Below are 25,009 nucleotides of genomic sequence, written 5' to 3'. Positions count from 1 at the left end.
CCCCGGGAGTTCTGTGCTCCCCACTGTGCATTCTCCACATTATTTAGGAGTGTGTGAATGCTGAGCCACCTTCTGGCTCTGCATATTAATGGCCTGTCACGCTGCTCGCTGGGCACAACTGGGGCAGGAGCCTCTGCCCAGACAAGCTGGGCAGACAAGCTTGGAGAATTTTGGCACATTTCTAGAGTCTCGTAAAAATTGTTTCCTTAAAAGGTCTTACCCACACACATCACTCTAATAATTTTATTTATGATTTTCTAGGTCAGTGTCTGTCTTTGTTAGCATCGACTTCCTAATATCTGCAGCTGATTTTAAAAGGGAACATAACGGGAATATTCTCGATATTTGACCAGCTTTTAGTACCAAATGCCTATAAAGTGATCCCAAATAAGTGCTTGCATGTGGGAGACATTATTAATGTCTCAAAAAACACGGATCTCATGGTTTGCTTCACTAATATCTCTTTTGTGACATTCCCAGAATCTGCAGGGTTGCTGCAGTCATTACAGGAAAAGCTGTGCCTTTAGCAATGCCAGCCCCGATAACAACAGAAAGTTTCCTTCCCATTTCAGTCATTAAATTTACTTTACCATGAAGAAATAGGCAATGCATGGTATTTAAAAAGAACATTAATTTTTCATAAATGGCCATCTACATGCATACAGAAATATTAAGTAAATCCTATATATTTAGGTAAATGAATATACAGATAAAATTAGAAATGTAATGGTCTGAATCCTTTTTCAGACGATTTGATCCATCTTGTGTTAAGATTTATGTTTCATTAAGCAGCTGTCCTACCCAGTGGTGCTTAATGATAACTTTTACAAAGATAATCTCATTTTAAAAATAAAATAGAATTGCTCCTGTGAGATTTCCAGTTAAAATTGAAAGCAGAGAACCTATTGCAGGCACAAGAACTTGGGAAGCGGCGTTAGGGACGATGGTACATTTTTTGTTAGTAGGAGAGGATATCTTAATAAATACAGAGAAATAAAGTGTCCTGCGAAATTGGTTCATTTTTTGTCTTCTTCTAGACAAGGAAATGAATCATCTGTGCCTTGTACATCTCCTGGGCAGTGCAGGGCCTCGTTATATTGCCATTTTTCAGGGCTCCAGTAATGGGAGCACTGGGCTCAGGAGGGACATGAAAAGAAATGTTACCTGGGCCGGGGAGTAGTTATGGAATAGAGAAAAGTCTCATATCTGAAAGCCCTTTTAGTGATGAGAACTGTATGGAAACTGGAAATTGTCTGAAAAGCAGGATTTGTTTCGGAGCCACTTGTACATGTGAGTCACAACCAGCTCCAGAAAGGAAGCACTCAGTGAGTTTTATTAAAACCTCGTAATAAATCTTTAATGAAAGCTGAGCAGTTCTGGAGGCAACTTTGGATTTTGCATACAGAGAGTACGAATCCACAAATTGGAAGAAAGACTATTTTCAGTAATGGGTAAATCTTCTGAACTGTGGTTAAGGGAAGTGCAGGGAGGAACTGGGGAGAAAGTTCCTTGGCTGAGAATACAAGATCCTCTGTCACTCACCTAAGTCATCTGAAAACTGGGCAAATCACTGGGATTTGGGCTAGAATGTTCTTCAGGAGGCAATGAGAATTATGGAATAATTTACTAATGCTTTATTGTGTGAAGACAGAAACTTGGAGCTAACTCTTGGAGCTAACAACAGCCTCCCTTTTCCTTCATTTCTCTGGATATTGTGCCAGGCCAGACCGTTGGAGACTGGGATTGTCCTCTAATTGGCATGTGGTTGAGAGATTTCTGCTCATCTAAGTTGCCTGTGGGGGGTGAAAGATTGGCACAAAATGGTTGCTGTGATCACTAAACTGGTTTATTATCCACATTTGGGAATTCAGGAAAAAGGTAGCTGTGACTCACTTGAAAAGGAACTGAGTAAACTCATGCTGCTAATCATCCAGCTTTGTTCTAGGGACAGAAACATTTATTTATTCATTCCCATGACTAATTTTATCTGATGGTGCCACAAGCAGCTTTAAATCCATAACTGCATATGGCTTGACCTATCCAATCTCATGGAAAAAGTTTCAGCTTCGTCATCCACTCTCTGAATTCCTCAGAATTCTGCCTGTATTTCTTTTCTTTGCATCAAATGTCAGTTGTTCTCTGCCAGCCCACTCTGTTTTATTTAGATTTTTATTTAAAGTATGAATACCTAAGAACAAGATCTGTGTTTGCTTATATCTTTGTACTATTCCTGGGAAAGTGGGCGTCCCAGTTCCAGGCCTGGCTCCTGGATGGATATTGCTGGTTTAGAAGGAGCACGTGATAGAAGAGCCATAGGACAGTCATCAAATAGTCTCCATTTTCTGCTGAATAGACATTTAGGATCTCTCCTTCATTAACAAGGAGGAAAATGGCACATTTTTTCCCTGTTTCTGTTTTTAGAAGGAAAACCTGGGCAAGGTGGGATCTTTTTGTTGTCTGTTCATCTGTGTGCTCTCTCAGTCCCCATTAAGTGTCCAATCTGGACAAAATGTTGGCAAATTAAACTTGTAGCAGCTGCTTTGCTCAGTACAGAGATTGTTATCATCTTTAATGGTTATGACAGAAAACCAACAAATTATATTTTAGGTTCATGCCCAAGTTATGCTCCACTTCACCTCACTTCAACCATCTCTCATTTAGAGTAGCATCCCTAGCACAGCGTTGAGTTTAATTAACTAATAATTATCAAGCAGTAAGAGGTTGCTGGCTGTCATTACAGCTATGGCACAACTCAGCCACGGTAAGTCGATTTATTTTCATGGGGTTATTTTTCATTTTGCTTTTTCACCCCCACACAAGAGATGGTGCCTTTGGTGGGGAGGGGAAATCTCTTTTTCATGTCAATCCTCTTAGAGAAACCTGACCCATCCTGTTAAAAAGAGGGCACCCTTGGAGATGGACCACTTGGATGCTAATTCTCTATAAGCACTATTCAGCACAAGTATCATCAGGCTGCTTCCTCAGGAAAAGAAGTGCTAAGTCAGTTGGAAAAGGATGTCTAAGGGTATTAATTATGCAGACAAAAGTACAAATGGGCCAGATATCTTAAAACGAGGAGGGAGATAATGACTTTGTCTGCAGCCTGTATTTAGTACATGTTGCATCTTTCCTTCCCAATTAATCTTTGAGCTTCTCTTTCTTATATTTAGAGGGTTTTTTTTTTCCATTTTCTGTGTGTGCTGCAAAAGAAAGAAGCAATCTTACACATGCTGCCGTGGCCTCCTGCTGCCAGTGTTGTTTTCTAGGCTCAGCAGGTTTATCCAGGCTGGTCAGTGATGGCTTTCTCCAGGGAATTCTCCATGGCAGAGCTTCCAAGGATGTCTCTGCATCCACCCAGCTTAAAATTCTGCTTGTTACACTGAGCCTCTCCAGGTAAAACTGAAACCTAAAAGCTCAGTCTGAAGATGCCATGTTCAAATTAAGCCATTTTGTTCAAGGGATTTTAGTGAAAAACTTCCCAGTGTGTATTTTTGGGAAGCTGTAGAACATGTGGAGAGTTCTGCTCCTCACTTATGTCAAACTACAGGATAAAAAAAAAGAATGAGAACGTGGATTTTGAAGTAATAGCTCATGTGCCAAACCTGGCAGTGCAGTCACAAGAACCATGCACAAGAAGACTGAAAAAAAACAACCCAAAAAAGCCAAAATAACCCCAAATATAGGATGAGAGAGAGCAGCTTGCACTGAAAGCTGTCACTTCATCCCGCACTCGCTTTGTGGTTCTCGGTCCCTTTGGGATTGTAAATACTTAGCTAAAATAAGTCATTTAATCTCAGTGTTATTCCTCAGAAGTGTATTTGAAGATAGCTTTCAGCATGCTAAATTTTAATATTGGGTGGGTTGGGTTTTTTTCATGGGTTGAGAACAAATGGTTTTCCAGCTGACCACTGGGTGTGAAGACCCTCAAAGGGCAAACTCGGAGTAAATGAGAGTGGAAACAATTTTCCTGGCCTGAAAACTGTCATTTCCCCAGTTGCAAAGCCCTGTCAGCTTTATATAGGGATTGTGGAAAACTAAAAATGAAATGGCTTGCAAGAAAGGTGCATGTTTCTGTTCTGTTCTTTTAAAACACAGTGATTTTTTTTTCGGGTATAATTATTTGAGTAATAAACTTAGCGGACAGAATTACACTTTATTCTAAAATTTTAACCCATAAGCATTTTCTGTCTGTAGTTTTAAAACCACAAATTTAAGAAACTTAATCAGTATCAACTGTTGAGTCAAGTTCATGTGATTCATTTCCAGCCACGATCTAATTTCATTGATTAACTTACCTCAGAGTATCTGTTATGCATGAGAATTATCTTGACAAATAAATTAGTGTCCTCCAAATTAGTAACTCACATCCCTGGACACTGCCTTCTTCCCACAGCTATTTTGGATATAAGGTACCAGTTAGGTCTGGTGTTTCTTCCTTCGGACTTGTTCTACCACACCTAATAATCTCTCATTAAATAAACAGAGCAGGTCAAACTGTTTGAAATTATGGGGTTTTTTCCTGTTGCACTGGTGGGTTTTCTGCCAAAAAGAAAATTTCCCTCTCCATCCTGCATCAAATGCCACAGGGGCTCAGGAGTAGGTTTGCACTTGGCAGTTGTGTCCTTTGGAAGAACACAATGAGCACTAAAACACTCTCTCCATCCCCTGCAAGGACAGAGTCAGCCTGGAGCTGGTTCCATCACCCTGACAATACACCTGGTCTGTAGGGAATGGAACAGAACATCCCATGGTTTATAAATCAGTGCTGTTTTACAACAGGGATGTTGTCAACACCACCATCTTTCATTCCACTGGCCTTTAGTAAAGCACAATAATAAAAAACTGCTGCCCAAAAGCTGTCCTCTTCTTATTCTATATATAAAAATAATATCTGTGTTCCTTGGATGCCTTTCAGCCACCATGCTGGGAAACAACAGATTGAAATCCTGGGAAGGATTTTTTATTTATAATATGAAAATGCCATTTAAATCTGGGGAAAGAGGAGAAGAATGCCTTGAGCAAACAGTAACTACCTGTTGCTGAAAATCTAACAACTTTTTTCTTTTCTTTCTTTGCATTAGCTCTGACTCTAAAATTCAAATTTTTGTAGGAAATATTTCCCATCAAGAAATATTAAGCAGCTTAAAGGCTGATGTTTCCTAAATTTCCTTTTAGATTTCTTCAGTTAGGTAGATAAATTTGAAAAAGCCCTCCTGAATGAAAGCTGAGGACACTTAATCCAGGATAATCTCTCTGGTGGGTCTCAAAGGCTGGACTTCCTTCATCCCCTGGGAACTGTGTCACCCTCAAAGCTTATTGCAGTCATCCTTCCAGAAATAATTCTAATCTTGAACTGTGGCTGTCACAAAGGAATTCCTGAATGAAAGCTGCTTTCTGTCCAAAACAAGCCCAGAGATTGTTGTTCCCAGCATGATTTGAGATGTCCAGTTGTGAGCTCCAAATTTTCCTCCCCAGCTTGATCCCAGCTGGTTTGGGTGGGATGGGGTTTCCCAACATGAGGAAAATTTACCTCTTCTTCCAAAGTGCAGCAGAATAAAACCTTCCATGACGTAGAAATGTTACTCATGTGGCTACAAGAGGGAGGGCAGTGCTGTCTTTGCTCTTCCATTGAATATTCCACTCCCCTGCACTTCTGACCTGCAGGTTTTGGGGGGTCTCTCACTCTTTGGGCATCAGGAGCAACATGAGATAAATTAACTCACTTTATTTCTTCTTTTGACATTGTAAAAGTAGAAGCCACATTAAGATTTTTGTGAAGCTGAAGTTCAGCTTGTCTTCCCTGTGTTTTTCCTTTGGTTGCTGTTGTGACATAATGCTCACAAGGATTCCCTCTGACAGCTGATGAACTGTGAATCCATGGGAAATTTAGTGTTCAAAACCTTCCAGAGGGGGATTGTATCAGATAATGGACCCTCTGAAATCCATTGTGATCTGGCTGTTGCCCTTACAGCATTTGTCTGATAGTCCTGTCATTGTATGACCTGAGACTGATGAGGAAATAAAAGCCCAAAGAATTGGTACCTGCTTAGAAAAATTACAGTGATGGATTTGGGTATTTAATCGTTCCACTGCAGGAAAATGCTGCCTGGGAGCTGCGTGTCGGTTGTGAATCACTCCTCTCCTGTCATTGCTCTCTACAATTCTGACAAATATCACCCAGCACAACCTCACTTTACAGCAAGGAGTTTCTTCCATGCCAAGTCTGACAAGTGGCTTTCACGTCTTATTTATTTGTCAGCATCTTTCAATAACTCTGGTTTGACATGTTATTGCGTTTTATGAGCGATGTCTAATCCTGTACAAACGAGCTTTTTTTTTTTTTATATTGACAGTGAGAGAAGCAAAAAACCTCATTCCCATGGATCCAAATGGACTCTCAGATCCTTATGTTAAACTGAAGCTCATCCCAGACCCTAAGAACGAAAGCAAACAAAAAACAAAAACCATCCGTTCTACTCTGAATCCAGACTGGAATGAGTCCTTCACATTGTGAGTTTAACACCATTTCATGCAGGATCTTTGCATATTTTGAATTGTTTGTTCAGTGTTGCATTGAAAATTGCTCCGTTTCTCTCCTTTTTAGTAAATTAAAGCCTTCAGACAAAGATCGCCGGTTGTCCGTCGAGGTCTGGGACTGGGATCGAACAACCAGGAATGATTTCATGGGATCTCTTTCATTTGGGGTGTCAGAGCTTATGAAAATGCCAGCCAGTGGATGGTAAGAGTTTCAGACAAGGGAGAAGGAGAGAATATATCACCAAAAGTTTTAAATCAGTCTTTTTCTTCAACATGATCTACCTTTTTTTTTTTTTTGAGTTTTTCACTGAGTTTCAGGCTATAAATTCACTGAAAGTGCAACTAAACCTAGGAAATACAGGCGCTATATATATATATATGTATCAAAGGAGGATAATGAAAGGATTGCTTTTCTTTTGTGGTGTTCATGAAACTTCTACTGGAGCCAGGAGCTGCTGCAAACTCAGCTCTGTGTACATAGTCTTGTGATAGGAATTTTATTTTTATCTCAAATATCATGTATTCATTACTAAGTGTATCATGTTATATATAGCTCTGCAAATTCAAAGTACATGGAAGCTGATTTCATAAACTGCCATCTCATTACCTACCAAGCAAGGGGTAGAATTCACCACATCTCCTGAAAAAGGACATTCCTACAGAGACAGCTGTTTAGGGCTGTGGAAGCACTGGAGACAAAGGTTCTCCAGGGTTGATGTCTCCCATCATATCACAGGATGGGTGGGAAGAATCTCCTTGTCCATTAAACTGCCTTGCCACATAATTTGGGATTAAAGATTTGATTTCGTGTTAAATATGTCCTATTTCTGAGTTTGCTTTAGGTCCTTGAGATCAGTTCTTCACCTGCCTGTGACACTGATACAAACCACACACACACAAAAAAAATCATATAATCACACTAAATCAGGCTTCAAATCTAACAGGAATAAAATTGGAACGTCACATTTTTTTTTCTCAAATGTTCCACAGGTACAAGCTGCTGAATCAAGAAGAAGGTGAATATTACAATGTTCCCATTCCAGATGCTGATGAAGATGGAAATGCAGAGCTCCGGCAGAAGTTTGAGGTGAGGGCTAAAAGCTGTATATTGCACTTATTTTTCACTTTATTACAAAATTTTTCACTTTATTCCAAAAAAGAAAGCCCGTTAAAACATACATATGGTTGAGTGCTACTGCTTCTGTTCCTGTGTCAGCACTGTGTGACTTTGGTTTCCCTGAAGATTGGACCAAATGGTTTAATTCAGTGGTGGCATCATTTTTCTGACAGTTCAGCTTCTGTGCTATGACACTTCTAAGTTGGTATTTTAAAATATGTTTTGTCAAGCATGTGTAATAATTTCAATATCTTCTAATACTTTCTGCAAAATCCTCCAGCCATTATCACCGATATCTGCGTTTTTTGACAAATGAAATTCTCAGAAACCACATATTTAGAATGTTTCACACTGTAAGTTCTTGTGTTTTAACAAAAGGCTTGGAATAATTACTGATAATTCAGCGTCTCATAATCTCTGCAGAAGTTTTTCCTGTGAAATTCTGATCTCTGTAGTGTGGGTGAGGATGTTTTTAAGGACCAGAGGTATTGGTGGTTGTGTATAGAAAAGAGAATCCAGAGAAAAGCAACGCTTTCCACAGTGTCCTGCCTTCTGTGGTGCCAACTGGAGGGGTTGGTAGCCACAAGTAGTCTCATTGTACCATACAAAGGTGTAATTCCTTAATGATCACACTCAGCCAGCAACTCAGCCTCTTCTGACAACTACAGCTGAGACTTCAACTAAATATTTGCTGACCACAAACCCCAGGAACCAGGGCAGGTACAGCCTGGGGAGGGAGGGGGTTTGCTGATGGCTGTGCTGGATTCAGCTCATCTCCCTTGGCTGCTCTTCCAGCTGCTCACACAGTCATGAATTTGAAATATCCCAACCTGCACTGTTGGTTCCCTTTTCCTGGTTGGACATTTCCAGCCCCAGCCAGGCTGTTTATCCAGAACGTGATTAATGTACCTGTTGTGCATAAACAAACACGCCTGCTCCTTTCAACCTGAAATGGCAATTTTTTATGTTCACCATCAGGCAGAATTCTCCATTGTTATTATAAAAGATGGGTTAACCTGAGAAAGTGAGGAAAAACGGCACATGTGCAACTTTCCAGGAAGAAAAAGAAAAGGTGCATCAATTTTTTGTGAACGCATTTGGATCAGCTCCCATACTCCTGTCTGGCATGAGCTATGATTTTTGTTATACATTTGAGAAGTATTTCAATCTCCATTCCATTTTCCTTTCTTTACAATTGTGATCTGACCCGGTGTGATTTTATTTTGCTGCACTAGGTCATTTGCTGTTCAAGATCATATGTATTTTTTATCCTCCCTATGGAGAATAGCTTCAAAAGTAATTCTGTCCACCCCTTCCATGCCCCTGTGCATTATACAGAGCCTGGAATTGGGTGGATCTTTAAATGTTGGTGATACAGGTATAGAAATCTACTTGTTTTTTCTCAGGTCAGAGGCAGCACGAAGACAAGTCACTAAAAATGTCCACTTAAAAAGGTCAGATATTACATGCACTATGTTTGCATATTGAATTTACAACCTCTTAGGCTTTTTTCTCCATCCTACAGTAAATACATTGGTTGCAGGAGAAACAGTCAAAGTTTATCTGTGTCCTGCAATGAAGTGGAGGAGAAATCCTGAGAGGTTGCATTGGGTAAAGCTACTGGACCTGGTCCCAGAAACAGCAGCTTCACATAGGGGCAGCTCTGCCTCAGAAATAATTAGTCTGTCTCAAAGTCTAATTAGTTCAGCCTCAGTACTGTGTATTTGAGGCTCTCCCTGTTCTGGGAGTAGCCTGGTTGTTGCTGTTTGAGTGACTGAATTAATCAAGGGAAGGGAACAGGTCTTCAGTGAACACGGTGTCTCCAGGAATGTGATTTCCCCAGGTGCACAATGAACAGTTTTAAACCATAGTGATGATAAATGAGAGTGTTGGTAGCTGAACAAACCCTGTAATTATGAGGAGACCGAGGCTGGGATAATGCAGTGTTACATGGCAAAAGGATTCAGGTTCACCCATTTGCTCTCTGTTAAAATTTACCACTCTGAGAAGGGGCAGAGGGAAGCAGGACCCTCCAAGTAAAATTCTTACTTGGTTTCAAGGGGCATCACTGTGATGGCTTCTAAAAATTAGCAGCACAGATGTCTGAATGGTGGCATTTAACTTATTAGCTATTCTGGTGTGGCACATAAGTGGTGCTGACTCTGATCATCTTTTATCTTACTTCTGTTATCTTTTATATTCTGGCTTACATAGGCATTTTATTTTAGGTACCCTGTACTAAGGAACAAGTAGATAGCACTGAGAAATATGCTGCTATTTGGGATTTAATGACATCATCTAAATAAATATTGCCACTGTTCTAAAATCAGCATTGAAGCCTTGCAGGAAGAGGATTGCAGATCTTGACTGCCATTTTCCTGGGGGAGTGAGTTTGTCAGGAACATTAAAAGTATAGATAGATGTCTCAGTTTAATGAGACTGAAGTGTTTTGCTGAGGAGGATAAGTTATGAGGAAGACCAAACTCCTCCCTCTAAGCACCTGTAAATCCGAAATTAAGAGGCTCCAATCGAGGCAGTATGGAGAAAGAAAAAAAACAAAAACCAGCCCTTTATTAAAGGATATGTATTGGCAGAACAACAACAGAACACAAAAAAACCAACCAAACAATGACCTTGTACCCAAAAATCCCCTTCAGAAGGAACCAGTTGGGTACTTTCTGGGTTTTGGCACAGTTCTAACCACGGTGGGCAGGGGGAGCTGTTGGGCTCTGGCGGTCGCCGCATGAAGGCCCTGGCGCGTGGGAGAAGCCAAAAAATGGAGATTCCCCCCCTGCAACAAGAAGGGGAAAGGGAAAAGGGGAAAAAGGAGTTCTTCCCACGAAAACTCACGCTGTCTGCAGCTGGCTGTGGCCGGGATTTCCCCCTTTTCGTCGATGGGCACAAACTGCTGCCAAGCACGGGAGCGGAGGAGGAAAAGGGTGACCTCATCCCCAAACAGTTCCTCTGCAGATGGGTCAAGCCTCTCTGATGAAATCCAAGCAGGTCCGGGCTGGGGGCAGAACAGGGCGCAGGCAAACCAGGGCCAGCAAACGGCCAGATGACCAGGCTGAGAACAAAACGACCTCAGAGCCTTTCCAACACACACCTTGCCTGAGTTAAAGCAAAATTGAAATGCCCCCATTTCCAAGGAGAGAAGAAAAAAAAAACTCATCACCCCTCCCCACATTCTTAGGAGGGCCATTCAGGAGGTCCCAGGGGCTCTTCAGCGAAACGTCGGGAAAGAAGACGTTCGTCCGTAGCCTCAAGCAGGAGAGCAACGCAGGTGAGCAGGTGGGAAAGATGGGGGGAAAAATATCCCAGGAACAGAAACAAAGCTTGGATGCTTTTCGTCGCCTTATGCAAAACCAAAACCGAGAAGTGTCCGGACATAAATTAATGACACTTTTAGATGGGATTTTTTTACACCTACCTGGTTTTCCAAGAGATGGGACTTTCCAAGTAGAAACTTGGCAACAAGTCGGTCATATGCTCTGTGAGCAAGCTGGACTTGGGGACTCTGCAGCTTGCAAACACTTAACTACGTGGGGTATGCTTATGCCTGCTTTAAAAGCAGCTCAAAAAGAGACAGAAACTGTTGCAGCTCTGGACTCTAACCCCCCTGTTCCTTCTGTGACAGAGGACAAAACTAAGAGCGCAAAGTTACCCTTTGAGGAGAAAAGCGGCTGCAAGCTGCCCAAACTCCCACAAACGTGCCTTTCCACCCTCCCAAAAGAGGAACCTGACATTGACTCCAACGATTCTTCTGATCTGGCGTTAGATGAACCAGAACGAAAATTATCTCCTTTCATTAAAACCCAGAATGGGCACAGAAAGATTTATGCAAACAAAATGGGACGAATGCAGAGAAATGGCTTTAGCAGCGGGTGATTGGGAATTTGTAACCACCTTTTCTGTTATATATCGACAACAACAACCTCCTAAATATCATAACCTGGCTTATGAGATGATGAAAGATTTGCGGCAGTTAGTGAGAGAAAGCGGTATCTCCTCACCCTGTGGGTACTCCTTTTTAGAAGTGTTAAGTACTTCTTGTGTGTTGGTTCCTCATGATTGGAAATGTCTCTTGAAAATGGTTTTAACAACAACATGTCCCATTGGGAATTGCTGTACGACCAAACGGTACCAGGTAACTGTAGCAAACCCGAAATCAAGCAGCCGAAGCACTGGTGTCAAACCAACAAAGGGCTGAAATCCTCGTGGTACCAGAATCAACTGTACAGAATGAACGATTTCCCAACCATGCTCCTTGAGCCACAAGAATTAGAGATCTTGGGAACTTTACAAGCTACAACATGTTTCTGTCTTAATTTTTTCACAGGTCTTCGCGCGAATCAACCCGTGCTTCTCATCTCTCCCATAAGGATTTATGCAAATGCTTCTTTATGGTGCAATGAAACATTTAGCCGTGGGTTTGTCCCTGGCAATAACCCAGTAAGGTTACCTGATTTATTCTTGATTTGTGGGCAACAAGTATAGAAGAGCAACCCTGGAAAAGCGGTGGGGGGTCCCTGTGCTTTTGGGCAACTAACACTATTTCACCCTAGTAAGTTACCTTTGAACAGAACTCTACGCAACAGAGGCAAAAAATCAATACGCCAATTTTCCGCAAATTGTGACTCAAATATTCAGTTCTGGAATTCAATTCAAATCTGCAAAGATTCTTTTCTAGCCTTATAGCGGGCACATGCTTTAACCTCTCTAAATAAACTTGGCTGCTGGCTTGTGAAGGAAGCTAATGCTACTAGCTTAGCAACAAGTGCCTTACTAATCAATGTAGATTCAATGAGATGTGGGGGATCGTGGACCAGAGCAGAACTTAAAGCAGAGGATGTTGCCAGAACAGAAGAAAATGTGGCAGAAGGTGGGAGGAAGTGTCTGCAATGTGCGTGGAGCCAAAGGTCGCGTGACCCAGAACAAGAAAAGGATTGAAGAAAAGAAGAAAGCGTGTTGGAAGATGATAGGTGTAAAGATGGACATTAGTTGATGATAGGTAGAAATATGCATACTGTAATTTTATAGGGCCAAGTGTTGATTGTTGATAGGTTGAAGATGCTGTGCTTTGCTCACAGAGCAGAAATGAAACTAATTCCTCTATAAATAGAGGCTTGAAATAAATAATAAACTATTGTGACCAGCAAGGGTGTCCGTGCCTCAATCGCTACAACCTCCCATTTAAATCAGAATTTTAAAAATATCTGCCTGCATCTGTATTTCAGCAAACAGCCTTGAGACTTGGCCTCAAGCTCTCACTGGTTTCGAACTCTTTACACAATCCCATCACGTCCTTCTTAACATATCACTGTAACTACCCAGACTTCTTATTTAAATGTGGTTATTAGCCACACAAATCTCATGGATATGCTGCTTTGCTTGCTGGACCTTCTGGCACAGATTCTTTAAGTCATTTATTCAATGTAAATCTACCATAAAATAGCTATGCAAGATTATAAATAAATAATAATAGATTCAAAAATTCTCTTCGCTTACATCTGTAAATGAACAGAAGAAACCTGTTTGTCATGAGAAGTTTCCTCATGGCCCATTCTGCCATCTCTGAACCAGCTGAAAAATTAACACCCAACTTCTGCCCTATCCAACAAATGGGACCAAATTTGGAAAAGAAAGAGTTGAAGAGGATGGTACTTTTTTACCTTTTTGATTTCATTGCCAGGATTTTTCTTATTATGTGCAATGTGTTATCTATATGAACTTGTGCATTATATAGAAAGTGAGGTGTGCAGTGCAGTATTTTCTACACAACAAATTTTATTCAATCTACGTATTTTCTGGATCTCACCTCTCAATAAAACTTACAAATCCATTATCTGCTCATTTAGCAGTGTGATCAAATCTGTCCTCAGTGATTTATACGTGATACATCATTATTAATATTTAGAGATAAAAATATACTCCTGTAGGAAGTGGAGGCAGGAGAAAATCTGTCACTATTTTTCAGTTGGTTTTAACCTTTGGTTGTGAATTTTCTCTCTGAAATGGGATTATTTGTGGCCATCTCAAAATGCAACTCCCTCAGAATAATTGTAGCTGCTCCATAATTGTCCGTGCTGAGGTTGCCATGGGAACTCCCAACAGTCCCAGGTGGCTCCATGGACCCAAACTAGCAAATCTTCTGCCTACAGCATCTACTCTTTGTTAGATACTTATTTTCTTCTTGCAGTATTTTACTAGGCAAAGAAAAAAAGCAGAATATTGAAATAATGCAACCTTATGGTATTTGTGATTTGGGCAGTAAAATGCTTTTGCTATTTAGAGCATCATTCCTCGGGTTTTTTTGTATTAGGGGAAAAGAAATGTGTGAATTGTAAAACTTCTATTGTAGAAAGTTATTTCAGTTTGGTCAAGCCTTTTTTTCCTTTTCCTGCTTAGTAAAGCACTTCTTGATAGAATAATAATAGAATAATACTGGTTTAAAAGTAGGCTGGTGAGTTATTCTCTCTGTTCCCTTCTTTCCACATCACCAGCATGGGAAATGTTATTAAAAATAAAGCAGTTATGGTCCATTCAAATGATTTTTTTAAAATTAAACAAAGGCCAGAGCAGCTGTAATCCTGACACGTGGACACATTTACTGAGCACAAGGTATCTTGAGTGATGGGAGCAGTGTGAGTCACTACACCCAGCTTTGGGAATTGGAGTGATCCGAGCACGTTGTTGCTGCTCCTAAAATCTTCATTTTAAAGCCTCTGTGGGGAAGACGTGCAATGGTCCTCCTGGTGCATAATCTTCACATATCAGACATCTTCTTTTGTTCTAATTACTTCCTCTAGTGTAGCTCTGGGTGGGTTTCAGAGGAACGAAATTGTTCCCTTGGTTTCTGAGAGAGGCTGCTCTTCCCACTGGGGGGATCCACGTGGGTCCATTCTGATGGTGCTTCCCTGGGGACACAAATCCACATCCACCACCCAGGCCACATTTGAGTGGTGTTTGTGCTCAAGATTTCAGCTGCTTTGACCCATGGAAATGCTGGTGGAGGCTGTACAGAAGCTGGACCTGTTGTTTCCTTTTGCAGCCTGCAACGTAAGGGGAGGGAGCAGAGTCCAGAACAGGGTGGATTTTGTATCTGAGCACTGGAAGTGTGCAGTCAGTGGTGACATTTTGGTGACATCTCAGTGCTTCTAAACATAACTATTAGGATGATCCTAAAGAAAATGTCTTTTAAAGTGCCTTAGCATTTGAAATATAAGAACAGGGAGGATGTGGTGCTTGGCCATCGGGCTCGGTTATAAATACCCGGGGCCTCTCCAGTGACTCAGGAGCTGTAGATATTTCTGCTGCTGAGCTCCTCCAGGATGCAGAGCAGTGCTTTGTTTGACTAAACTTGTGTGTTAATCCTTGTGCAGACGTGAATTTACAAAGCAGTGCCCTCTCCCAGTCTGGATTTGTGCATACAGAGCTTCCATGGGTTTACACCACCAGGCCTCTCTTTGTGGCAGCACAGCTGGTGTTAAACAGAACCTGAAAATGTCCCCAGATTTCAAGGCACAATTAAAGCTTTCTGATGAGTTCTGTTGCTGTTATAGTCTAATGCTAAAGAAACCTCTTTCATTTATTTATCATTTCCTTTCTCAACACCAATACATCATTTCAGATTGTTTCACTGCAGGTCCTGCATTTCTTAGATCTTCAACACTCCCTTTAGTTTTAGTTTTTAAAGCAGTTTCTGGCTGCTTTATTAGAAAGGAGAAGGACAGGACTGTCTTGATTAATCTGACATTTTCCTGATATTCACAGCAACTTTAGGTCAAAAGGACATCTTCTTTCTTTCCTTTAATCAGCGGCCAGAACGTCCTAGAGCTGTCTTAATTCTAAGCTGGAGGTTGGGTGAAAATGTTGCAGTTGCACAGCCAGGGCCATAGCAGAAGACTCCAGGAACTGTTTCAGCAGCTTCTTAAGAACCCAATGAGTTTTCTAATTAAATTAATTGATTTTTCATTCAAAAAAATCCCAACAAAACAAAATAAACCCAACTGTAGAGGAGTTTATGACTTTGTTAATTTAAGTTCTCCAGGTCTCTCTGTAAAGTATTATAAGGGCTGTGAAGGAAACATTTCTTTAAAGTTTTTGAAGGATGGCAATGTTTTTGCCCCAGAGGTGTTATACTACAGTTACTTTACTCTTTTTTTTTAATAAATAAAAGATATGGTCTCTTCCAATCTGTATCTAACCAATATGCACTCCCATTTTGAAGCAATAACTGTAACTTCAGGCAGGTCAGGGAAGGTGACATGGAAAAGGGAAATAATATTGCTGACACTTCAAATTGTGAACTACAAGATTAAATTCACTTTTCAGGAAACAGACTCTAAGCTACACTGAAATCATGACCAGCCAAAATATCACTGGCACATCAATCCACACTCATTATGCATATAGAGATATAAAAAGAAGAGCTGCTTTTTTTGGCCATGGCACTCATTCCTATTTTTAAATTGTGCATATTTAATCATTAGAGAATAGTTTGCAGCATTATAGAGATGCTGTTAGATGACTCCATCTGTTCTGTACTATAGTTTGGCATGGGGAATTCCCATATGCAGTTATCTGGAGGTTTCCCATCCACTCACCAGAGCTCAAACTAGAAAACTTGACATTTCTTAACTAGATGACATAAATCTCCGCTCTCTGCTTGGATCAGCCTCTGATTTCCCTAAGGCTTTTCTCAGGCAGTGTGTTGTGATTTCAGGTGAAGAATATATGTAAAAAATCATATTGATGGGAGGGATTTCCTTATCCCTTATGTGAAGGTTAAATGTGTGTGGCTGAACAAGGGAAAAAAAAAAAACAAGAATCCCTTTAGTGCTGTGGCCCTGTCAGAGCTCATCAGCTGGTGAAGCCCAGGCTCCCCACAGCTGGACACACCTGAAGTGCTTTTCCAAGAAATGTCCCGTGCATGAGGGGGGGGGATGTGCCCAAAGCTGAGCTTACACCCAGGAGCAGCTGTGTGAGGACCTGCCCCTCGCTGTGCTTGTCCCTGCTCCTCCCTGGCAGGGTAATTAACACCAATTTTATTTTTTTGTGTGGTTTTTCTGTGCTTCACAGATGTGTCCATTTTGTATTCCCGCTGCTGTGTCTGTATTTGTTTATTCTGCTACTAATTGTGGTTGCTTTGCTGTGCCAGCCCTTACTAACCAGACAGTGTTTCTCCCTTTCCTGTCTCTTCCAGGACTGTCATGTAAATATCCACTTCTTCAAGGTAGTTTTGGTGTTCTCCTGCACCTTTCTCTTCACACAACTCTTTTTACTGATGTTTGAAGTTTATTAATTTCAGTTTCATCCTCAGCATGTTTTAAGGATGCACTTGTTTTTCTCCCAGCTAAAGGTTTTCTTAAAAAAAAAATGGAAGTATGAATCTTCCATGATTTGCCACAAAATACTCCCCAGATTAAGATTTTACTACCAAAAAGCAGTCATCCAACCTGAGCAGATGCAGTGTGCCTTTCTTTTTGAAGGGATGAGTTAAATGAATGCCACCCTCTCATGGAAAATGGAAAATGGTGCATCTTTAATTTGAAAGACATTCATGGAACTTTAAATTACTTTCACAGATCAAATAATGCTCGTGGTCACTGTATATTTAAATAGATAAATTTGCATACTACAGCATGCATGGTTTATGGTATAACATACTACATCTATTGCTATATGTTATTTGGAGTATGGTATATCATAAGAGATTATTATATTATCATGTGCACAGATGCTCTGATACCTGAGATACCAATTCACCTGTAAACTTCCCATTTTGCTTTTTTCACTAATCACCACATCACTCAGTTATTGCCATAAAAGTTACATCTCAGCATTGAGAACATACATGTGTGGACTTTATATTTGCATGTATCTCTAACAAATTATCTTGCTTTATTACGGCAAAGGTCACTGACACAAATCACACTTGAAGTTTTATACATTGGTTAAGTTACAATTTGAATTAAAATTTGAAACTCCTGAGCTGTAACTGGTTTAGTAATCTGAGATTATTGAAGCCATTATCATCTTCAAATAGTATTTTTACAGCTGATGTTGACCTAGAGCAGTTTACATGTTACGGCTCAAAGCTTAAAATATTTAATTTAAAAAACAAATATTATGTTTGAAGAGTTGTTTATATTATTAATGCATGATTTTAACAAATATTGTAATACTGAACCAGAAAATCCAAAAATAAGACCATTTGTCATTGCCAAATATTTCCTAATGCAATAATCATTTGTCATGCAATCAGTAACACTTTTTCTTAACCTTGATTCTTTATCTGATATCTCTCTGTGCAGAAGAGGACTGTCCTTCCTCAATCCTTTATACCTTTTCTTATTTGAGAATAAAACTGCATGGGGGTTTCATCGGTGAAATTTGTTTCATGCTGGGAAGTTGGAATTTTCTCTGTTTAAGTGTGTTTTTAAAGGAGAAAATGCATCTGGGATAAATATGAAGTTTTGTCACTTCATTTGTAAAATCCATGCCTTGAAGTGCACTGATAAAAACTGACAGAAGTCCTTGTCCATTCATGTTTCCACCACAGGAGAGCACCCAAAAAAAGGGCTGAGGAGTTTCCTACAGCTGCTGCTTCCCAAAAATTCATGTTTAGTGCTGGTGAACCATAAACATGAATTCCAACAGAGAAAGCTGGCTCTCTGTTCTGATGGGGACGCTCAAGAATTCAGGTTTTTTCATGGAGGGGTGGAGGAAAAAAAGCTTCCTTGTTTGTGATGTGTCTTTTCTCACTGAATCACTATGAGGAGAGGCTGAGGGAGCTGGGGCTGTTCAGCCTGGAGAAGAGGAGGCTCAGGGGAGACCTCATCACTCTGTACAACTCCCTGACAGGAGGTTGTAGCCAGGTGGGGGTTGGTCTCTTTTCCCAGGCAACGATCAGCAAGACAAGAGGGTTCGGTCTTAAGCTGTGCCAGGGGAGGTTTAGGTTAGACTTTAGAAAGAATTTCTTTCCAGAGAGGGTGATCAGCCATTGGAATGGGCTGCCCAGGGAAGTGGTGGATTCTCCGTCCCTGGAGGTTTTTAAGAAGAGACTGGATGTGGCATCAGTGCCATGGGCTGGGAACCACAGCGGGGTTGGATCAAGGGTTGGACTTGATGATCTCAGAGGTCCCTTCCAACCCAGCTGATTCTATGATTTTATGATCATCCCAAATCCCCCCTCTCCTTGGGACTGACAGTGACTTGGGAGCGCTGACCTCAGCTCAGAGGCGTCACTGCCTCCTGCGGGATCATCACCTCTGGGAATGATTGGGAATGATGCTGGAGGTAATCACTTTATGTGGGGCTGCTGGGAGCTTGTGTGCCTGAGTGTGCAGGATCAGAACTGAAAGGAAGCAGCAGGAGCAGCTGAAGGAGGAAGGCTGTGTTCCCGAGGATAACGCTGCAGTTCTGAGCAAGAAACCAGTAAAACACTCAAAACTGATTTTATAACGTCATAGCAGAGCTGAGGCTGCTGAGAGAGAGGTCAGGCAGCATGGAAAAACTTGGTTATGGAATAATCAGAGGCTGGGAAGGATCACACATTTATCCTGCTGCTGTTCCACTGCAAAGTGTATATTTAAATAGATTAGTTCTCAACATCAGGCAGAAAACACCTTCATCTTTTTGGGTGTGTGTGTTTGCGTGTGATAAATGGTTTCAGAGCACGTTAAGATTTGGATACACAATCCCCAAGGCTTTAAAATCAGTCCTGGTCTGCAGCTTTGCATGCCTGGGGGGTTTGATTGTAGGGATTTGCTCTAGGATTAGGTAGAAAGTCCTTAAAAATTATTTTAGAACAGAATTTTATTATTCTTTGCCCATATTGAGATGAGTTTTATGCTTAAAAGCAAATTCCACACTCAAGATTGAAAACTAGCAGTAATTTGCATAATTAAAAAATGAAGGAGCATATATAAAAGCAATTCCTTTTTTGACACTTAGGGATTTGCTGTTGTAGCATCCTATTTGCTGTTTGGGGTTTTTATTAGCACTACCACAGGATACTTCTGCAAGAATTCTTGAATATTATTCCTAGGCAGCCTCTTTAATTACATTTCTCCTCGTTAGGCACCGCTCTGTTGCAGGGCAGAGCGTGTTTGGCAATAAAGGCAGAAAACAAAGTGGACTCAGGTTGCCACAGGATTATTAAACAGATTAAACATGTTGACAGTGCCAAATGGGGGACTGGAAACTCTTCCCTCTCTAGATTTCACGGCTCACAGGCAGATATTCGTTGTCCAGGGCAATATCCCCTCACATTCCTATCTTAGGATAGATATATCCCTTTTCCAGTGACTGTCTTTAGACAACTGAATTAGTTGTCTACATTTTCTAAGGGATATGTTTACCTCAATTTTTTGCCTGGCAAATTCTAGAACTTTTTGGAAATCACCTATTCAAGTATTTCATATAGTTTTAACTTCTATCCAGCGACACAAAAAAGTTTAAAAAAAAAATTGAATCAACTGGAAAATTGATTATAAACCCCCCCAAACAAGGTCTGTTGGGATGCTTGGTGGTTTATTAAACTGTTGTCTTGTCCTTTCAGATTCTCTTTTTGCCTTTATCCCAAGTAAACATCCAATTAACAATGTTGAGCTGGAGAAAATAATTTCTCCTCAGAGTGAGAAACCACAAGAGGTCAGCAAAGAACAGAGAAAAGCTCCCAGAGCTGAGCTGGCTCCAGCTAAAGGCCTGAAATCATCCACGTTTTGTATGTGTATATTTAGAAATATATAAACCCATTAAATTAAAAGCTGTTTTGATAAAATTCATTTTTTCAGGCAAATAATTTCAATAAATTTACTGTTACTAACCAAAAGGGTAAATATGACACAAGCTTAAGGGAAACAGGAGAGGAAATGAGGAGAAAAGTAAATTAAAGACATAAAATAGTCCATATTTAACTCCCAGGTAGAGTTTTATCATCCTCCCCATTTATATTTTTATGAAACATCCCCTTTGCCTTCATGTCTTTTTACTAGCAGTGGGAATGATAGGAATTTTTTCCTAGCTATTTTTTTCTGTAACTAGTTTAACTAATGAAGCAAAAATGCATTTTCATTTTTATAGATTCCACTTTTTACTGATTAGGTCTTAGCTCACCATAGTGATATGACTACCATGAAAAATCTAAGAGTGCAGATGAGCAGCTTTCTGCTTATTTACATCTCTTCAGTGTTGTCCTTGCTGCAGAGAAGTCTTGCTGGAGTGTAAATCCACCAAGGAATCCGTGGCTGAAAACCTTGTGGATCCTTGATGGTGTCCCTGGTATCACCTCTCCCTGGGGAGGGTCTTGTGTTCTGCCATGTCTTGTGTGGGCATCTCCAGTCTCCTGCTCCTTTTTATATGGATAAATATGTGTATATATATTAATTTCTGTGATTTAGTTCATTAGTTAATTTGGTTGTGACAGGAAGGGGTGAGAGTGCACCGTGTGATGGGAAAAGCCGCCGCCCTCGTGAACGTTTGTAACGCCAAGGAGAGAAACACAAGAACCAGACATTGTGTCCATGTTCTGTTTTACGGAAAATTTAGTGCAAAAGCAACTCCCAAGATTGCTCAGCACAGGTTTAGTAGGAAAAAAATGGCCAAAGAAGTTCCTTCTCTCTGTTGGCTTGAGCAGTGAGGACACAAGCTCAGGTTGGACCAAGACAACGCCGGTTCCAGCCCCTCTCTGCTCAGAGCTGCTGGGCTGCTCCATCAGCTGGAATTCAGGCTCTAACTTTCTCTGTTCTGTGTTGTTTCCATGACTACAAAACTCCTTGCTAATGATTTATAAGCTGGCATTAGGTTATGGTATTAAGATTAAACCTCTGTCTGGTGAAGTATTAGGTCTTGGCTGGGGCTTAGAAATGGACTCTGCTCATTTCAGATTCTCAGCATCCTGATAATTAAGTTGTATAAACTAGGAAATTGATAGTCCATCACAGCATCTATAATTACATGGAATTGGAAATGCAATAATGTAAGAAACAATGACAGAGAGAATTTCCCTGAATGGGAGGGTTTTTCCTCCAGACTTTGAATTGAGATTTATTGGATTTATTTACTTTATTAAAGGCTTGCTAATGCCTCAATCCATTGATCAAAATCCCCACCGACTGTACATGACTGGAAACCCGAATGGGTCCCCCCTTGGGACTTGGATAAATTGTTATTTCAGTTTTTCCATCCCTGGTATGAGCTTTGCTGGTTCTGTCAGTGACATCTTCTATGGTTTGTTTGAGTTCTGAGCTTCTCTGATGCTTCTTGTGCAGTGTCCAGGTAGTGACAGGCAGAACTGAGCATTAATTTCACACTTGCAGCCTCCTGGGATGGAATAGTGAAACTGGAACGTTCCTTCCCTGCTTCTCATTATTCACTTTGCCAGTTCTAGAAGTGATTTGCAGAGTGTCACCTGCTGCTCTGCAATGGCTTTAGGTTCATTTAAGAATTAGGAGCAGAAACCTTGGCTCAAGGTGGGGTAGAATGAGATGGCTGCTTCCATCACCCAGTGACATTTGAAGAGCATGTTGGGGTCTAGCAAAGAACTGATGAGAACTTGTTGCAGTGTGAGGAGCAGGGGGTTTGTTAAAATTTTGCAGAGGGATTAAATCATGGCAGGGGGACATGGCTGCTCCTTAGATCTCAGTTCTTGGAACATAACATAGGTTGCCCAGAGAAGCTGTGGCTGCCCCATCCCTGGAAGTGTCCAAGGCCAGGTTGGATGGGGCTTGGAGCAACCTGGGCTAGTGGAAGGTGTCCCTGGCCATGGCAGGGGGTGGAATAAGATGAGCTTTAAGGTCCCTTCCAACCCAAACCATCTAAGATAAAGCCTGTGCAGTCAGTCCTTGGAATGCTGGCCCTCCTCCAGTCAAAGCTGGGAGTTTTGGAACAGAGACTGAGCAGTTCTGTGCTCTGTTGCTCCATCATTCTTTCTCTATTTCCAGCTGAATGCAACTGCAGGGGCAGAGCAGTGGCTGGTGGGTGGAACCTGCTCTAAAGATGGGGAGGGGATGCTGGTATCCATGTCACAGCTGGGAGTCTCCAGACGACTCTGCTGCTGGGGGAGCAAAGCTCTGGATTTCCCTCCTGGGCGGGTGTCAGTGGAGCAAACACCCGAGGGATGGGCTGGGTGTGGCTGCACCTCTGCACACGTGATGAGACTTCAGCACTGTTGTTAAATATCTTTTCATTTATCGCTTTCTCCTCTCGGAAATTTGGTCCCGGGGATGATCCTGTCGGCATCTGGGAACTCACTGGGAGCGAGTTGCCCTGACAACCGAGAAACACATCCCCTAGTGAGCGGCACACACAGCCTGGTGTTGGCTTGATTATTTCTTCCTGGGAGATGCTGTGGGTTTCTCCCTTGTGAAGCTGTGCTTGGGGGATGGCAGGGGGTGGCTTCAAGTTTGGGCAGGTTTGGCTCCTGGTGTTCGTTTTCCATGTGGGAATAAAGCCAATCTCACCGAGCTGAGTGTTGCAAACAGCAGCAGAGAAGTGGTGGAGGTGGGTGATACAAGGTGTTAAAGCAGTAACATCATGTCAGGTAGCTCATTACACCAAAGAGACCCAGGGTAGGAAAGTGAATTGTGTATATTCTTTTAAATTCTTCACAAGTTTTATTGTTTGTTGGCTAATGTGGAAAATTAACAATTCGGTCTCTTTTTGCTCTGTAATTCGTAAGATTCTCTAATATAGATATAACTGGAGGGCAGAAGGGCCAATGTTCAGAGTTATTGTTTTGTCCTATTAGATTTCCTTCACAGTGAGAAATCAGAAAGAAAGTTATGGAAAGAGTCAACGAAAATATTTATTGTGATTAAAAATTCACTGCAATGATGAATTCCTATTCCCTAAATCACTTCTGTTTCTTCTTTGCATCACACTTCTCATTAGGTTTTGGAAAGATTTTTTTTCATATTTAATTAAATGTATAATTGTTACTCTTAGATTAAATATAAATTGAAAGCATTTTTACTGCAAAACCTGAGATATCTTTTCCAAAAAGCACATGCCAAATTCCAAGAGACTCTCCAATGTAACACACTGTAATATCTGTAACACTCCATGGAGAAGTGAATTTGGGCTGAATATATAAGTTATTTCTCACCTGTGGTTTCAGGGTAAAAGAACTGGCCGAGATAAGGTGCGTCCAAACCAGAGGAAGTAAGATGATGTGCATGTCTTGTTTTCTTTTTAGATTAACTTTTCTGCTCCCAGTGCAGACTAATTTCTCTTTAACATTCTGTTTTCCTGGTTGGTTTGCTGCAATCTGGCTTCATTGTAACAATATTGTGGGTTTGTCCAAGATAATAATAAGCCAAGCAGTTGGAATGTAAATTGAAAATTAATCCAGGGCCTGAGATGCCATCTTCAACTTCAGCAAATTTTAATATCCATAAAAAATAAGGGGGGGATTCAAGCAGGATTCTGCGATTTTCAATTTTAGTCATGATAGGAAAGGCAAAATATCATTGCTCTTTTCCAATAAGCTTTTATGAATCATTTGAGTTAATGTCCCTTCTGTAGCTGCAAAACTGGTTTTGCTCTGGCAATCTGGAAGAGTGTGTTGGCTGCATGGCATTTTCCCTCTGCAATAGTCAAGATGTTTCAGATACAAAGCTCACCGTGGAGCTCAGTGAAATGTGTGGAAATTCCCACTGTGTTTTCACCAGGACCTTAAGCCAAAAAGCAGTAAAAGGAATTCATATTCTAAATGTGAAAAACTATTTTGCATGCTCATAAACAACTGGTTGGGAACAAGGACCTTTGATGAGGATGTGATCATTTAACAAGGTCATTTAATTAGGCCGTCCCACTTTGGGGCGTGTGCTTTTGTTGAGTCAGCCTGGTTGTTCTCCAGCATTTCATGGCATTCCATGTTCCCAGGCTTCCTTACACACGGTTTGCAGCAGGATTCTCTCTTTACACCCACCAGTGCTTGTGCAGTGTGATAAGCAGGATCATCTCCTTCCCATGGGCACGGGTCGCTCACAGCTCAGCACAGTCCAGCAGCTCCTGCCTGTGTTGACCTTCTACCTGGACCAGGTAGCACAGAGCCCACCTGACCAAAGGGGAGGAACCCAGTGTTCTCCTTAAAAATCCACCATATGGAAAAAGAAATTGTCAAATTGAGGGTGACATCTAATTTTAAAAAGGATTAAAAGAAGTGAGAGGAGCGTGTCTCTGTTGCTCGTTGAATCTTGTGTTGCCTTGCAAAGATACAGAGAGGCCTTGGCTGGGTTCTTGAATATTATTTTAAGATCCTGCCTTCAGATCCTGACAATTCCATCCCACCCAAGTGAGTTCAGTGCCTCCAGCTCTGGAGCCAGCAGCAGGCACAGGAGCCTGCTG

The 25,009-nt window shown here is 41.1% G+C and overlaps 1 protein-coding gene across 4 annotated transcripts in view; it reads left to right on the top strand.

Moving 5' to 3' along the window:
* The window catches only part of PRKCA (protein kinase C alpha), a 146,024-nt gene that overhangs the window by 94,165 nt on the left and 26,850 nt on the right, over positions 1 to 25,009 (top strand). For 2 of the 4 annotated variants that reach the window (XR_003535638.1, XM_027692009.1), the window contains exons 6-9: positions 6,354 to 6,510; positions 6,605 to 6,739; positions 7,528 to 7,624; positions 16,860 to 16,889. Coding sequence is in view for 3 of the 4 variants with exons in the window: in XM_027692009.1 (XP_027547810.1) it covers positions 6,354 to 6,510; positions 6,605 to 6,739; positions 7,528 to 7,624; positions 16,860 to 16,889 (419 nt within the window). In the remaining variant the exon portion in view is untranslated. Of the gene's footprint in view, positions 1 to 6,353; positions 6,511 to 6,604; positions 6,740 to 7,527; positions 7,625 to 16,859; positions 16,890 to 23,777; positions 23,802 to 25,009 lie in introns of all 4 variants that reach the window. The other 2 variants (XM_027692010.1, XM_027692011.1) reach the window with 2 other exon arrangements.

The sequence above is a fragment of the Neopelma chrysocephalum genome, unplaced genomic scaffold (genome assembly GCF_003984885.1).
Source record: "Neopelma chrysocephalum unplaced genomic scaffold, ASM398488v2 Primary Assembly neopelma1_84, whole genome shotgun sequence".
Lineage (NCBI taxonomy): Eukaryota > Metazoa > Chordata > Aves > Passeriformes > Pipridae > Neopelma > Neopelma chrysocephalum.
The sequence above is the reverse complement of the archived record's forward strand: the minus strand, read 5'-3'. Positions and strand labels throughout refer to the sequence as shown.